We start from the raw sequence: 16,701 nt of genomic DNA on the forward strand, positions 1-16,701 counted from the left end.
TTTCTCAATACACTTATGTACACTTTTAAAATGTGAACTTTGTAATAATTCTTTAAAATAGATTTTAAATTAAGTTTTAAGAATCTTTTTTCATGCATTATAAGTACAATTATTTTGACGTTTACTAACATAAAGCTAAACATGTTTACTAAAGCTGTGAGTTAAGTAGTCCACTTGAATATGAATTTAACTGTGATGTGTTATTCAGTATTACATTTAAAGTTAAAGTAATTAAAGAAAAAAAATAAAGAAATTAAAAGTATGACTGTATAAGAAATTAGATTATATTTTAGTTTACATTAAGGCTTGTCAGTACATACAGCAACCATTATTTCAAAAACAATAAAAGATATAAAGATGTGTCAAATAAAAGTTGAACTAGTTGCATTTAATATGTTAAGACTATCTCTAGAAAATAATTTCACATTTTCTGTTTAATTAAATGGTCACCTGTTTTTAACTTGGATTATTTCTTTCACAGAAAAAAAGCTACTCACTGTTACATTAACCTTGAATGAAATCATCAGAACGCATGTGTCACCTTTTTTTGCCATATTATGGAAACCATACATAATACAATGTCATACCATTTTACATCAAATTTACTCTACTGTATCTCGAGAAAACAAGCAGACAAAAAAAGAAGATTCATAGACAAGGACAAGTGAAGAAATTATGCTTTATCCAGCATTGCTTTATTTATTGTACAAATACTATGCTCATTAGTGGTGTTTTTGTTCTCCACAGTTATCATTTGTACAACATTAGGCCATTCTATCATAAACAAGTTACCAAACTATACAGAAAAACCTTCCCTAAAGTAGGATCAATACCAGCAAAATCTCTTCAGCTGTAATGACAAATCAATGCTTCATAAAAACATGGATAAAAAATGTGGTTATGGTACATTATTAAAAAAGCTCAACACATAATACACTGCATGTGCGCTGATATAAACTGTACAAATGTCGATAAATTACCACAGATTTGTGAGTCTTGTAAAAAATGAAAAATAAAGAGGTAATTACTCTTCAATAATCAATAATCATTTAGCTATAATCATACTGTGTTTGATCTTCACACTGACGATTCCTGATTTTGACCACGACAATGCCTTCCTGAAAACCGCAAACACAGTTTAGGTTGAGTTCAAGTGCAAGGTGATTTACATAAGGGTAAATATTGTGCTATGATGATAAACGTAAAATTCCACTTTATTTAAATGTGCCATTCTATACACATAGTTTTCACTAACTACCTGAAATGTTGGTGTCAAAGTTATCTTACATGTCTAAAGAAAAGTACATCAGCATCATCTCAACAAACATTTATTAGAAATGTAAAAATATTTTGTAGTTGCTCCCTATGATGTAGCCCTCTGAGTGTGAAGATGGAAGTTTGTATATGAAAAGTATCTGGCGCTAAAGAGTTTGTTTGATTTTGGTTATTTTCCTAACAGTACCAAGGACCCCCCCAAAAATAACAAAGAACTTTAAAAATCCAAACCACTGCATGATCCACATGCTTGGAAAGAATATTATTTTCAGTGCAATAATATACTGACAATATGAGGGGAATGTTGGAGAGTCTTCTCTTGATGTCAACCTGAAGCTTTGGTTTCCCACTCCTACAAACACAAACAAAAAGAGGTCATAGCAGTGTTATTGTACTATTATGTACTAGAATAGTTTTTATAAATATTTTGAATGAGCTTTTATTTTTTATTTTCAGTAATATTAATTTAAATTTTAGTTAAATTTTTTGTCATTTTGTTGTGTTGTTGTTTTGTCAGTGTTGTTAGTTTTTGCTTTGTGTGCTGTCAAATGGATTAATCGCGATAAATCGCATCTAACAAAAGTTTGTAAACATATAATATAGTATATATATATATATATATATATATATATATACATATACACACACACACACACATACACATACATACACATATAATCATGTAATGTATGACTCTTCTGTGGAACACAAAAGATATTTAGCAGAATGTTTTTGTCCATATAATGAAGGTCAAAAGTCATTCAAGTGAGAAGCTGGTGTTAGTTGTCAGTTCATCTACTGAGCCATCGGGAAATCCAATACAATCAACAAATCCATGTGGGAGGCTGTGCAGTGTGCTCATGCTCAATCGTACCTTCCTCCTCTGGAAGACCTTGCCATGCTCGATAAACAGGGCAGACGGAGCTTTCTTTAGGGTGCTTTTTGCTGAGGCAGTTCTCCTCAAGAGTGGGGTCAGAAAGCCCCCCTTTGAGAGAAATAGAAAAACAGAGGAAAGTGTTCAAGACATTTCCTTTTATAGGGTGAAATGGTCAAATATCCTAAATGACTCAAACAAGAGTCACAGCTGCTTCTAAAAATATTTAAAAGTCAGCAGACTCCATCACTGAGGAACCACTCATCATTGTTTGATAAAGTAGGGTGTAATGGTCGGTTAAAACAGCTCTTATCTGTGCGTTATTCTCTGCTCCTCTGGGAGGAAGTGGCTCCCAATCCAACCCACTGTAATTAGTGAACTCACAACAGCAGCGACAACTGACAAACAGAGCACCAAACAAGACAAGCCACAAAAAAATTACATCAAAAAACACCTGAAAATGGCTCAAAATCAACCGTCATCATTTTTGTCTCATGTATTTGATCTTACAAATTCAAAATTAATTTCTTGCAAAGTGTTGCAGTTACACAATCCAAAAAACAGGTGGCAGTGTAGCACTTCAACTTCAGCAGTTCAGTCATCTAGTCAGACCCAATGCCACTTTAAAAGGCTCCTATCAGACCTTACAAATAATACTATGGTATTATCATGTTTTCTGGGCATGTACTAAGATTACTGTGTTTTTCCTGACATTACTATGGTGCAAAAGGGTACTGTGGCAGCACCCTTGATACAGTGATGTCGTCAGATGCCATTGCCATTATACAAGGATTTAGTTACCTAAAACAAAAACTTTTTTTTTTTTTTTTACTTGAAATAAAATAAACGTTAATAGAAATATTTCTTATTTTCATCTAGTTTAACTTAATGCACAAAAATAACTAAAAGTAAAACCAAAATAAAAATGAATAAAATCTACACAGAAATGTCAAAAATGACAAAAACAAAACAAAATAACATTAAGTAAAATCAAAATGGAAAATTTAAAAATAAAAACTAATTCAAAATAATAATAATAATAATAATAATAAATATAGCTGCAAGCAGCAATACAGGGGCCAAGCCCTAAAGCAGCAGCAACTCTCCCCATCCCTCCCCTCCCCTGCCCTCCCTGCCCTCCCTGCCCTCCCTGCCCTCCCTGCCCTCCCTGCCCCTCTCTGCCCTCCCTGCCCCTCTCTGCCCTCCCTGCCCCTCTCTGCCCTCCCTGCCCCTCTCTGCCCTCCCTGCCCCTCTCCTGATCCCTGCCCCTCTCCTGACCCCTTTCCCTCTCCTGCCCCCTCTGCCCCTCTCCTGCCCTTCCTTGAATTTTTGAACTGGAGGTGGCGCTATAGAGGTGGTCCTAGAGACTCTAAAATTGGTCCAATTACTATTCATTACAATCACTACAAGTGTGCTAAATTTGAAAAAAAAAAAAACACAGCTGTTTTAGTAGTACAAGTGAAAATGAACTCAATATGAAGATGTTTTATATAAATTTGCTGCATGTTATATTTATGGAGATCCTTTCTAAGATACACATCATGTGTGGAACTAAAACAACTTTTCCACCACTTAAGGCCACAGTACCTCTTCAGTCTGGACATGTGCCACACAGGAATCGAACCCACGACCGTAATGGTTCGGGATTCATGACACATGGTTTAACAACTTGCGCCACTCAGAGGACGTAAATTTCAAAGCTGTAGAGGAGAGGCTTCAGTGTAAGAATAAGCACACAAAAACATGTTAACGAGATTAGCATGCTAAGCTAGCTTAATGCTAATGTAGCTTATGGTTATCCTGATAGCTGAAGAGCCACATTAGAAAGAATGGCATCTGGTTAGCATGCTAACCAATTATTATGCTAAGGTAACTAGCATAAGGCAACAAACACAGGCTAGGTCAACTTCGGAGATGAATATCTCGGGAACGGTAGCAAATATCAAAAATCTGTTCAGTCATTTCTGTGCGGCTCGGTCCAAAGAACATCTGATCAAATTTTGGACAAAATTGAGCAAGATTTGAAGGAGGAGTAGCGAAAAAACTGTTTTTCATTTGTTCCAATATGGCGGATAGTCACATTGTTGGAAAATGACAAATGAGATATCAACGGACTCGGCATAAGCCAAGGAACATAATGACGTAAAGAAATCAAAATTTGAACAATGTTTTCAAAAGTTATAAGCGTTTTTGCAAAAGACCCTATATCTCTGGAACACTAGGTGGCGCTGCGTTCAATCTTCTCATGTACCTTCAGGACATTGTGTCGATGATCCATACTAAATTTTGTGAAGATATGTCAAATAGTTTAAAAGTTATTGCAAATTATGACAAAATTCAAAATGGCGGACACGTGGTACATCCAATCCTTGCAAAATTGGTATCCACGGATTCGGCATAACCCAAGGAATCCATAGATACCACATTTATGATTTTCTGACAAACTGTTCAAAAGTTATTGACCAAAATAGCTATTTTCCATATCTCATGACCCATAGGTGGCGCTGTTCCCAACTTTGGCATGGACCCTCAGACCTTGCTTCCAAACAAGTGTACCAATTTTCGTTTCGATTGATCAAACTTTGGCCGAGATACAGCCTTTACACCAATTTTGGGTCAACTTCGTTAAGTTTGCGACATCATAACTTTTGAACAAAGATGAATAAAAAAATCTGTTCAGTCATTTCTATGCGGCTCAGTCCAAAGATCATTTGAGCAAATTTTGGACAAAATTGGACAAATTTTGAAGGAGGAGTAGCGAAAAAACGGAATACTGTACTTTACAAAATGGCTACTACTGTAATGGGCGGAGTCTTAATGTAAGCTATTGATTTTGATCAGGATGATGAGCGGAATCAGGTGTACTAAGTTTTATTTCTCTAAATCAAAGGGTTCAAAAGTTATAACAATTTCAATATTGAATTTTTGAACTGGTGGTGGCGCTATGGAGTTGATCCTAGAGACTCAAAAATTGGTCCAATAACTATTCATTAGCATCACTAGACGTGTACCAAATTTCATCATTTTCCTATGTTCCGTTGATAGGGCTGCCATTGACTCCCATTCGGGAAGAAGAAGAATAATAATAATAATAATAATAAGAAAACTAACAGATACAATAGGTGCCTTGCCCCTTCGGGGCTTGGCCCCTAACTATAATAGTATCTCATGGTATATGTAAAAACAAAAACAAACAAAAAAATTGGTTTTCTGTGGTACAGTTTTTTACTGTAATTCTTGTAACACCATGGTAACATTTCCTTAAAATGTCTTGGAGTATCAAATACCATGATGCATGAATATGGTAATCATCCAGTACCGTGATATAATATCAAAGTTCCATGGTATTATAATCTGATATCATTACTGTACCATGGTACTGCTACAGTGCTTTTATTGAAAGGGACAGTTGTTACCTGTGCTCGTTCAGTGCAGAAAGCAAGGGACCGCCTGAAGGAATTCCGTTTAGCTGGCTTCGTCCCCAAGCTCACGAGGTTGATCTCTGACCCTGTTCGTAACTGCACACGACTCTTTCCGGTCAGGTCCAGCTTCTGCACACCCCTCTCAATCTCAAACACTTTTGTACCTAAAACAAACACACAGGGGATTGGTAAGCTTTTGTATTGTTTGTTTGTACAAGTCTCTTATGCTCATCAACCCTGCAATTATTTGATTACAAAATGCAGTAAAAACAGAAATACTGTGAAACATTATTACAATTTAAAAAAAACTATTTTCTATTTTAATATATTTTAAAATGTCATTTATTTCTGTGATGATAAAGCTACATTTCCAACATCCATTACTCCAGTCTTCAGTGTCACAATGCTCAAGAAACATTTCTTAAAAACAGTTGTGCTGATTAATATATTTGTGGAAGCCTTGATACATTTTTCTAAATGATAAATAGAATGTTAAAAATAACAGTATTTACTTGAAGTATTTACTTACTTTTAAATGTCTTTACAGTCAATTTTTATCAATTTAATGCATTCTTGCTGAATAAAAGTGCTAATTATTTAAAAGAAAAAAAATCTCACTGACCCCAAACTTTTAAATAGTAGTGTATGTAATGATGATGAATGTAATTTTTTTGTATAATAAATTAGTCCCGGACTGTAAAATGTATCCTAAACCGGTGATTCTTTGCAGAATTTTCTTTTTGTTATGCTGGTTAAAAGTCTCCTCATATCCTGATAGCAATCACTATGTTAAGCAGTCTAAAAGTATTTTTATAAATATATGTCGTCTGTGGAAGGCGTAGGACCATTGAATGTTCGTTCAATCGTTGCATTCGGTCCGAACGGTCCTATAGCATGTGTTCCCTTGTCGGTCAATGTGTATTTGCATACCACTGCGCAGGCTGTTCGCATAATTATCAGCTCGTTCGCGTTCGCTGTGCAGACAGAGCGGGAATGGCAGGCAAGCAGCAACAACAACCAGACTCTCATCGTGGAACCCCTGGCATACAATAAATATTATTACACGACACGGACAAGTATTGCAAGCTAAACAAACCGAAAACTTGCTGCATCTAAATTGTTAAGAATTTGTTTATGTTTGGTATTGTAGTACTGTTACTAACTGAACTATAAAGTTTTCTCACCGGTGAATGACACATGATTTATTGCAGTAACATTGTCTCCTGTCTTCTGGGCTGTGCACGTTAATGCTTTCAGGAGGCAAGGCTTTGGACGGCGATTTGCAGGGAGGGTGGGATGTACGCTTTTAGTGCTATCAGGCTAAAGTTAGCATTTTCCCAGATGTCCTACTGCACCTTTAAAACTCACCTTTGATCACCAAAATGACATATTTAAAAGTGTTTTCCGTGAAAAATTTTTTTGTCATGCCTTAAAATAGCTTGAATGTAACTCTACACCCTTGCTTCATTTAGTATACGCGGTTCTATTAATATGCAAATGAGCCCTGTCTCCACTCACTCACACCAGCTCCACTCTTAATGATAGGTTAAGAACATATACTTTGCATTGTTGTAGTATCAACAGGTATTAGGAAATTTAGCATTTACATTACTGTTAATCAGCAGTGGTGGAATGTAACGAAGTACAAAAACTTCATTACTTTACTGAAGTACATTTTTCACGTATCTGTAGGCCTAAGGCATACCTGTCAACATTTGGGTACCAAAATACGGGAGACCTGGGGAGGGGTTCCAGTTCAACCACATGCGGTTTCATGTCATCTATACATTACACACTCCATCGCCAAATCATAGAAAAATTCAGTTAAGACAGTTGTATTCATCTTAAAAATACACAACAAATCAATATACAGAAAAACAGATTTCTAAAATAAGGTATAGGCCAGTAGGCTACAGTTTTCAAAACTGAACAGGTGATGTTGTGTAAAATTCAGTTACTGTAAGAAACTGTTCCAGCGGGTGGAGCTTACTGGCAGCCTACTGAATATTACACATCACCTGTGTATAGCCTACTCCATTAACTGGAACAGATTTTCACTGGAACTGAATATTACATCCAAACGGTATTTCACAATTTTTCACAGGAACTAAATATTACAAACAACTATTGCGAAAGAACGATTTACAAAACAACGATTGCGAAAGCGTGCACAGATTATGAATTTGTTCACTGTTGTATGTAGTTTTTTTTTTTTTGTTCTATTTTGTTAATAAATTTAGCATTCTATTTTCGCTTTCTCGGGTGTCCCTATTTTTGTTGTGTCCCTTTTGAGCCACGGGGCGAAATGGGTATGGATTGAAAAACCAAAGCAACTGTACGGTTTACAAATCTGAGCACAGCTGAGACTTTTTCCTCTGGTAGCCTACTTTTGGCGTAGGATATTTATTTCCGTCAAGGTCAAGTTGCGATGTCAAATGTATTCCCAGGAATGAGTGATGCGCTTTCCGCTTTTAAAGTTTTATAAAATAAGTAGCCTATATGGCTTGAATGGTTTAAAAGCATTAGCAAGAATAAAAGCGCATCATAGCCTATAATGTAACGCCATGCAGCCAAAGGATGACAGAAAAAAACGGATGCTGCGTTAATTGCGTTAAATATTTACTTGACACAGAGTCTTTTCCCATTTCTACCAGTAACGCTTATTCAACTTCCCGCGTCTACTACCTGCGCAGATATCGACGGCACAACTGGGTTGTAGGTTGCCAGGTTGAGCTCACAAATGGGTTGAAATTTGTATGATGTGTTGATTGCGCGAGTAGGATGGGTTTCATACAAGATCTGGCAACTGGACAACCTTGGAATAATATATTGATGTGATTATTCATATAACGACGTTTGGGCCATACAAATAACGGGAGTTTCACGGGAGAAATAACAAAACGGGAGGGGGGCGGGAAATGGGTGTGAAATACGGGAGACTCCCGGGGAAAACGGGGAAAACGGGAGTGTTGACAGGTGAAGAATAACAAATTTTAAGAATCTATTTCAAATATGTTTTAGATCTACTGATCCTACTTCCTTACATAACATCACATAAAAAACTAAGGTGAACTATACTGTATTGGGCATTCAAGGTGAACATGAGGGCATCAATTTACTGATTAGATTTAACAGTTTCCTTTGAAGGAAAATTGTTAGTTTTTGATCTTACTACTAAGAGTTGAACTATGTGTGAATGTTACAAAGTCTTAGTTCTCGTGACCATTTGTTGTTTATACCATTTGGGGGGGGTACCATTATCTCATTTGGGGGTAATTGCCTCTATTGTCTTTAGATGAGTAGATTCAGTAGTCATCCCTAAAGGCTGTGTGTGAGTTCAGCACCTTTAGGGACAGCCCACTGAAATGCCTATAAAGAAACCATGTAAAGTTACGTTAGTTAGATTATGTTGGATTCCTGCAGCCACGTACAGTGGAGTTCTCAATAAAGAATAACTTCTGTTGAACATGATCCCCAACGTCTCCTGGTCTGCTTTGAAGAAAGAAAAACTTTACAACACAGGTATGGCCTAAGGTTCTGGAACATTTGCGCGCTTCCACATCCCGCACAACTACGGATCTCCCAGGAACATTCATTATATATTGCTGCGTACATTTATCCATGTCGGAGTTCTGAGTAGTAGCCTATAGATGCGCATGGTATGCGCGAGCGGTGCGCGATCATGGTCGACTGACAACAAGATTAAGCAGCTGAACAAGAATACGACCGTGATTGCAAACAGGCACATCAGGACACAAACGAGCAGGCTTATGTGCCGGGGCTGAGCCCCGGAGAGCCCCGGCCCAATTTAACCACTGCTGATATGTGATTAATGCCGTTATGTTGCCCTGTATTATTGAGTGCAACTTGCTATTCTGATCTGTTCACAGTTGTTGCCACTACAGCTGTTGACGCTGTGCTTATGTACATACGGATATGTGGCTCCTGCTGTTATGCTGCCCTGTATTCAGTGCAGCCTGATAATGTAGCTGATATGCAAATTTGGGTGTACTTGAGCTGAGCAGCTCATTGGTCTGGCCCTACATATCAGCTGTGAGCACTCCTAGAGGAACGACGCTATTGGCTGTTGTTCTACTCTGTGATTGGTGTAGCCTTAGCCCTGTCTCTTCGGCCTGATCTTCACCTCTCGCACGGCGGAATTGATTCTGTTCCTGCAGCGTCAAGTTGACGCGATACTGAAGTGACCGCTCTCGAAAGGGAATGTCTCTGGTTACTGTCGTAACCCCGGTTCACTGAGAAACAACGTGACCGCCGTTCATCGCTTGTATGATAAGCGCTCTGGCTGTGCTGCTGCGTTGTGATGAAGTATGTGCGTATGCTATACCACTACTTACGCTGGTGCTACGCTATTCTCGCCTTCTATGTTGTCGCCTTCACTGTACACCCTGGCGCCGACGCCGGCCATAGCCCTCATGATGCCCACTGACTTACTGCTGCTGTTCCCAACGTTATGTCTCTCTGCGCTCGCTCTACATGACTGTTATCTAGCCATGCCTCAACCCCTTGCATAGAGCCTGAGCCAGCTATGAATCCAGAGAATGATCGTGGCCGCAAGGCCGCCTTTTGTATACAGAACCTAGTTGCCTTTGAGCAATTACTGTTCTGTTGTACGGTGTGACAGCTGTAAGACAGGTTCTACATCAGAGAAATTCCCCCTTTTACACCGCATGTTCTGGCTGTGCAGTGGAAGATGGCTGAGTAGTCATTGGAGTGTCTGAAAGGCTTCGTGGCCACGCCGTCTCTGGCGTGTGTTTTAACTAGGTCTTATAGACCGATGTGCAGTACCACTGTTTGCACTATTAGCTACCGAATATGTAGCTGATGCATTCACAACACAGCCTTCTGTTTTCCATTGTTTCTAAGGGCGCTACGGCTGTAGCTATCGTTAGAGCTGGTTTGAACGCCTGAATGAATGCCCATCACATGAACGAACTATGTGTACATTCATGAATGTTGAGTGCGGCTATCTCCCCTCTACATGAGTGGAGCGCGCGTTCTGGATGATCGACTGATCATAGTCCATTCAGAGAATGTATTAATCCATCTCATCTTCTGTTACATCAGTGAATGACAAAATGGGGGTCCCAATTCAATCACGCCACAGCGGCTGTCTTCCAGTGCCCTGAGCAAGTTTGAGCTCCCTGTCATGAGACTAGCATGGACAAAGGGCTAGCATGGACACAGTGCCTACCCGTAGGGAGGACTTAGAATACACATATGACCCGAGTGCAGGATGCATATGGAAAACTCAGAGGTATCCAGCCTGCAGGGTGGAATGTTTCAACCTTGAGATGGCAAAAGGGGTTTTGCCGAGGGAAAACGCGTGCTCGGAGGAGACTTACCATGGAAATACACATGTGGGGGTTGCCCAAGCGGGGAACCATGCACATGGAGCACCTAGCCAATCACGAGGGCTGACCAACTGGGCATGCACTCTGGTGAAGGCATCAACAGTGCAGGAGGAACTCAGGGTCTAGGAGAACTCATCTGAGTGAAATAGCGCATGTATCCAGTCCGTGGAGTGGAATGGCGCAACAAGCGATGACACCAAGGGGGTCCTACTTACTGGCTAGTGGAAGCAAGTACATGAGAGGACACTGGCTCTACCCATAGATTATAGAATCTCATGAAAGTGTTGGGTGTCGCCCAGCCTGCAGCTCTACAGATGTCTGTTAATGAGGCGCCATGCGCTAAAGCCCAGGAGGAAACCACACTCCGGGTGGAGTGTGCCTTCACCCCTAGGGGGCATGGTCGACCCTGCGTCTGGTAAGCCAAGACAATGGCGTCCACTATCCAGTGAGACAACCTTTGCTTGGAGAGAGCCTTTCCCTTCATCTTCCCACCAAAACAGACAAAGAGCTGGTCTGAGGTCCTGAAACACTGCATTCTGTCTACGTAAGCACGGAGGGCACGAACTGGACAGAGCAGTGCCAAGGCTGGGTCTGCCTCCTCCGAGGGCAGCGCTTGCAGGTTCACCACCTGATCCCTGAAAGGAGTGGTGGGAACCTTGGGCACGTATCCAGGCCGGGGTCTCAAGATCACGTTACAGGTAGCCGGCCTGAATTCTAGGTACACTTCATCAACCGAAAATGCCTGCAGGTCCCCTACCCTCTTGATTGAGGCCAAAGTGACCAGGAGCGCTGACCAAGTGCTGACAGGAACTTAAGCTCCACTGATCGCAATGGCTCAAAGGGAGCTCTCTGCAGGGCTGATAAGACCACTGCGATGTCCCAAGAGGGTATAAGAGGAGAGGAACCTGACGACCCCCTCAGGAACCTGACGACCAGGTCATGCTGTCCCACCGTTTTCGACTCCACAAGATCGTGATGCACAGAGATCGCGGCCACGTAAACCTTCAGGGTGGAAGGAGACAGCCTTTGTTCCAACCCTTCTTGGAGGAAGGAGAGCACAGACCCGATCGGGCAATTTCTGGGGTCTTCTCTGTGAGAAGAACACCAGATGACGAAGAGGTTCCACTTCAACGCATAGGCGTGTCTCGTGGACAGGGCCCTAGCGGAAGGTGGTAGGGTACTCAAACCTGCCGCGTCCCATCCAGAACCCACACATGCAGGTTCCACAGATCGGGACGTGGGTGCCAGAGGGTGTGCCAAAGAGGCCAGCCTGGGATATGGGAGAGTTGAGGAACCGGGTCCGCTCAGCCTCTCGCATATCAGTCAGGTTGAGCCAGAGGTGTCTCTCTTGGACCACAGCTGTGGACATCACCTGACTCAGGGAGCCCGGAATAGGGAGGTCGGTGGCGGCACGCAGCTCTTCCATGAGCCCCGGATCAGCTCTACCCTCGTGCATTTCCTTGAGCATCCGAGCCTGATAGACCTGCAGGATGGCCATGGCATGCAGCGAGGTGGAGGCCTGCCCCGTAGCTCTATAGGTTTTCGCCACCAGGGTAGACGAAAACCTACAGGCTTTGGAGGGGTGCTTTGGATCACCACGCCAGGTAAGAAGCAACAGAGCGCTCCACCAGGGGGAACCCAATGTGTACCCTTTAGCCGCAGCCCCATCGAGGGAAGAGAAGGCGGAGGAGACCGCCGAACGATCACGGAAAGACAATGGAGACTTCCAGGAACTCGTGACCTCCTCATGCACCTCCGGGAACAAAGGTACTGGGGCCGGGCGATGACAGCCGTCAGCACTCGCCGCCCCCAAAAACCAATCATCCAGTCGCAAGCCCTCGGGACAAGGTGGAGGATTCCATTCCAGCCCGATGCTCGCGGCTGCCCAGGAAAACATGGCTGTCAATTCCGGATCAGACTCGGGCAGTGCTGGCACACCCGAAGGCGGCAGCACAGCCGAGTCTTCATCTCCGGAAGACTCCAGCCCACCTTGTGATGCGGCGATGGACATCGTTTCATCATCTGGAGCGCCGAATGAGACACGGGGGGCATCAGAAGACTGTCCCGCAATCTCATCCTGAACACTCGTGGGTTGCAGTGCGCAAGAGGGGGGTGTGGCCCGAGGAAGAATCATTGGGGCTTTATTCGACACCGTCACCCTTAGGTCACCCTGGCCACCAGCCAAAGTATCGCCTCTCGCGGAGGGGATAGATTGGGGTGTGGCAGAGGGGACTCTACCTCTACGGAGATCACTGAGTCTAGACCGTAGCACCGCAATGGTCATGTTCCCGCAATGAGAACATGAGTCACCCACAAACGCTGCCTGAGCATGATCTAACCCAGCAAACACGCGACGTCAGATAGACGTTCAGATCATGTCTGTATAACGTCTGTCAGTTCAGAACCACTTTTGTACGTCCTGTGGACGTGCAAAACAGGTTAAAAATTTGAACGTCTGACTAGGACCCCCTATGGACGTCTATGGACGTGCAAAACAGGTTCAAAATCTGAACGTCTGACTAGGGACTCTTTTTGACGTCTGTGGACGTGCAAAACAGGTTCGAAATCTGAACGTCTGACTAGGACCCCCTATGGACGTCTGTGGACGTGCAAAACAGGTTCAAAATCTGAACGTCTGACTAGGGACTCTTTTTGACGTCTGTGGACGTGCAAAACAGGTTCAAAATCTGAACGTCTAACTAGGACCCCCTATGGACGTCTGTGGACGTGCAAAACTGGTTAAATGTCTGAACGTCTGAATAGGGACTTTTTTTGACGTCTGTGGACGTGCAGAACTGGTTCAAAATCTGAACGTCTGACTAGGACCCCCTATGGACATCTGTGGACGTCCAAAACTGGTTCAATATCTGAACGTCTGAATAGGGACTTTTTTTGACGTCTGTGGACGTGCAAAACTGGTTCAAAATCTGAACGTCTGACTAGGACCCCCTATGGACGTCTGTGGACGTGCAAAACTGGTTCAATATCTGAACGTCTGACTAGGGACTCTTTTTGACGTCTGTGGACGTGCAAAACAGGTTCAAAATCTGAACGTCTAACTAGGACCCCCTATGGACGTCTGTGGACGTGCAAAACTGGTTAAACATCTGAACGTCTGCCAAGGGACTCTTTTTGACGTCTGTGGACGTGCAAAACTTGTTCAATATCTGAACGTCTGACTAGGACCCCCTATGGACGTCTGTGGACGTGCAAAACTGGTTCAAAATCTGAACGTCTGACTAGGGACTCTTTTGGACGTCTGTGGACGTGCAAAACAGGTTCAAAATCTGAACGTCTAACTAGGACCCCCTATGGACGTCTGTGGACGTGCAAAACTGGTTAAAAATCTGAACGTCTGCCAAGGGACTCTTTTTGACGTCTGTGGACGTGCAAAACTTGTTCAATATCTGAACGTCTGACTAGGACCCCCTATGGACGTCTGTGGACGTGCAAAACTGGTTCAAAATCTGAACGTCTAACTAGGACCCCCTATGGACGTCTGTGGACGTGCAAAACTGGTTAAATATCTGAACGTCTGAATAGGGACTTTTTTCGACGTCTTTGGACGTGCAAAACAGGTTCGAAATTTAAACGTCTGACTGGGGACTCTTTTTGACGTCTGTGGACGTGCAAAACTGGTTCAAAATCTGAACGTCTGACTGGGGACTCTTTTTGACGTCTGTGGACGTGCAAAACTGGTTCAAAATCTGAACGTCTGACTAGGGACTCTTTTGGACGTCTGTGGACGTGCAAAACAGGTTCAATATTTAAACGTCTGACTAGGGACTCTTTTTTACGTCTGTGGACGTGCAAAACAGGTTCAATATTTAAACGTCTGACTAGGGACTCTTTTTTACGTCTATGGACGTGCAAAATTGGTTTAATATCTGAACGTCTGACTAGGGACTCTTTTTGACGTCTGTGGACGTGCAAAACAGGTTCAAAATCTGAACGTCTGACTAGGGACTCTTTTTTACGTCTATGGACGTGCAAAACTGGTTTAATATCTGAACGTCTGACTAGGGACTCTTTTTGACGTCTGTGGACGTGCAAAACTGGTTTAATATCTGAACGTCTGACTAGGGACTCTTTTTGACGTCTGTGGACGTGCAAAACTGGTTCAAAATCTGAACGTCTGACTAGGGACTCTTTTTTACGTCTATGGACGTGCAAAACTGGTTTAATATCTGAACGTCTGACTAGGGACTCTTTTTTACGTCTATGGACATGCAAAACTGGTTTAATATCTGAACGTCTGACTAGGGACTCTTTTTGACGTCTGTGGACGTGCAAAACTGGTTTAATATCTGAACGTCTGACTAGGGACTCTTTTTGACGTCTGTGGACGTGCAAAACTGGTTCAAAATCTGAACATCTGACTAGGGACTCTTTTGGACGTCTGTGGACGTGCAAAACAGATTCAATATCTGAACGTCTGACTAGGGACTTTTTTGGACGTCTATGGACGTGCAAAACTGGTTTAATATCTGAACGTCTGACTAGGGACTCTTTTGGATGTCTGTGGACATGCAAAACTGGTTCAAAATCTGAACATCTGACTAGGGAACCCTTTGGACATCTGTGGAAGTGCAAATTTGGTTTAATATCGAACATCTGAATAGGGACCCTTACTGTGGATATGTATGGATGTGCAAGAAAGCCAGGACTCCTTTTGGACAGAAGACTATTTCAGTATCTGAACCAATCTGAAATGTGTCATTGTGAAATGCAAAAAGTTTTTTGACAAATAGTCATACGAAATACTGGTAAATAAAAAAATTAAAATAATCACATTATTATGAAAATGGCAAATGATATTGCATAATAAGTTGATATTATGCAATCATTCTAAAATGAATCAATTATTTATTTGATATATGGATTAAGTAATAGAAACTGTGAAATTTTGAATGTGAATGTGTGCTCAAACTTGCACAGTGCATGCACATTTCCAGCATTAAAAGCAATTCAGTAGAATTACAACCCACTATCAAGTGGTGCAGAGCACGCTTCATGATTCTCTGGATCTTCCAAATAGGGTTGAGCCCATAAAGGGCCTAAAATGTTACAGATTTATATAAAAAATGTTGGAGTGGGATCATATGTGTATTTTTGTTTTTGTAAAGACTCCTAATTCAATGTTGATTTAGCACATATATCTCATCACAAAATGTCCTGATGTCATTGGAGGACACAGAATCCTGTACTGATGAACAAATATAGCAAATACGTATGTGTGAGATTAGGGTTAGGTTTAGGGTTACCCTAACCCTAGCACAAAATATTTCAATATACAGCAAAGAAGGAAAATCAGAAGCTAAATCGATAATAAAGAAAGAAGTTATGAGAATGTGGCAGGAACAATAGAATAGAGGAAACAAGGGAGGGGAACTATGTTTATAAACCCTTAAGTTGGGGTACGAAGGGGGAAATCATTGCAAGGTTACAGTTAGGGCACACTAGACCAAACAAAACTCTGCATCTAATAGGGAAGCATGATACTGGTTTATGTAATAATTGCAATGTACCTGATCAGCAGAGTATTGTTATGATGTGTAATAATTATGATAGCATAGTGAAGAGGAAAATTTAGGGCATGGGAGGGATTTTAAAAGAAATATTAAATAAATCATCAGGCCATAAAATAATGTAATATTTATTTTTAGTTTCTAAGAGCTACCAAGCTGGATAAAATCATTTGTTTTATTTATTTATTTCGTATAATGACATAGCATGTAAGCCAGAGATCATTTATAAC

The 16,701-nt window shown here is 41.6% G+C and overlaps 1 protein-coding gene across 3 annotated transcripts in view; it reads right to left on the minus strand.

Annotated features, from left to right (window-relative positions):
• Positions 1-662: 662 nt before the first annotated feature.
• Positions 663-16,701, minus strand: part of LOC311277930 (actin filament-associated protein 1-like 2) — an 82,976-nt gene continuing 66,937 nt past the window's right edge. For 2 of the 3 annotated variants that reach the window (XM_084388415.1, XM_084388417.1), the window contains exons 13-15: positions 5,566-5,735; positions 2,150-2,260; positions 667-1,627 (exon numbers count right to left, since the gene is read on the minus strand). In XM_084388415.1, coding sequence (XP_084244541.1) covers positions 1,601-1,627; positions 2,150-2,260; positions 5,566-5,735 — 308 coding nt within the window. In that variant the 3' untranslated portion in view covers positions 667-1,600. Of the gene's footprint in view, positions 1,628-2,149; positions 2,261-5,565; positions 5,736-16,701 lie in introns of all 3 variants that reach the window. The other variant, XM_084388416.1, reaches the window with a different exon arrangement.

The sequence above is a fragment of the Rutilus rutilus genome (assembly GCF_951802725.1).
Source record: "Rutilus rutilus genome assembly, chromosome: 19".
NCBI classification, from domain to species: domain Eukaryota; kingdom Metazoa; phylum Chordata; class Actinopteri; order Cypriniformes; family Leuciscidae; genus Rutilus; species Rutilus rutilus.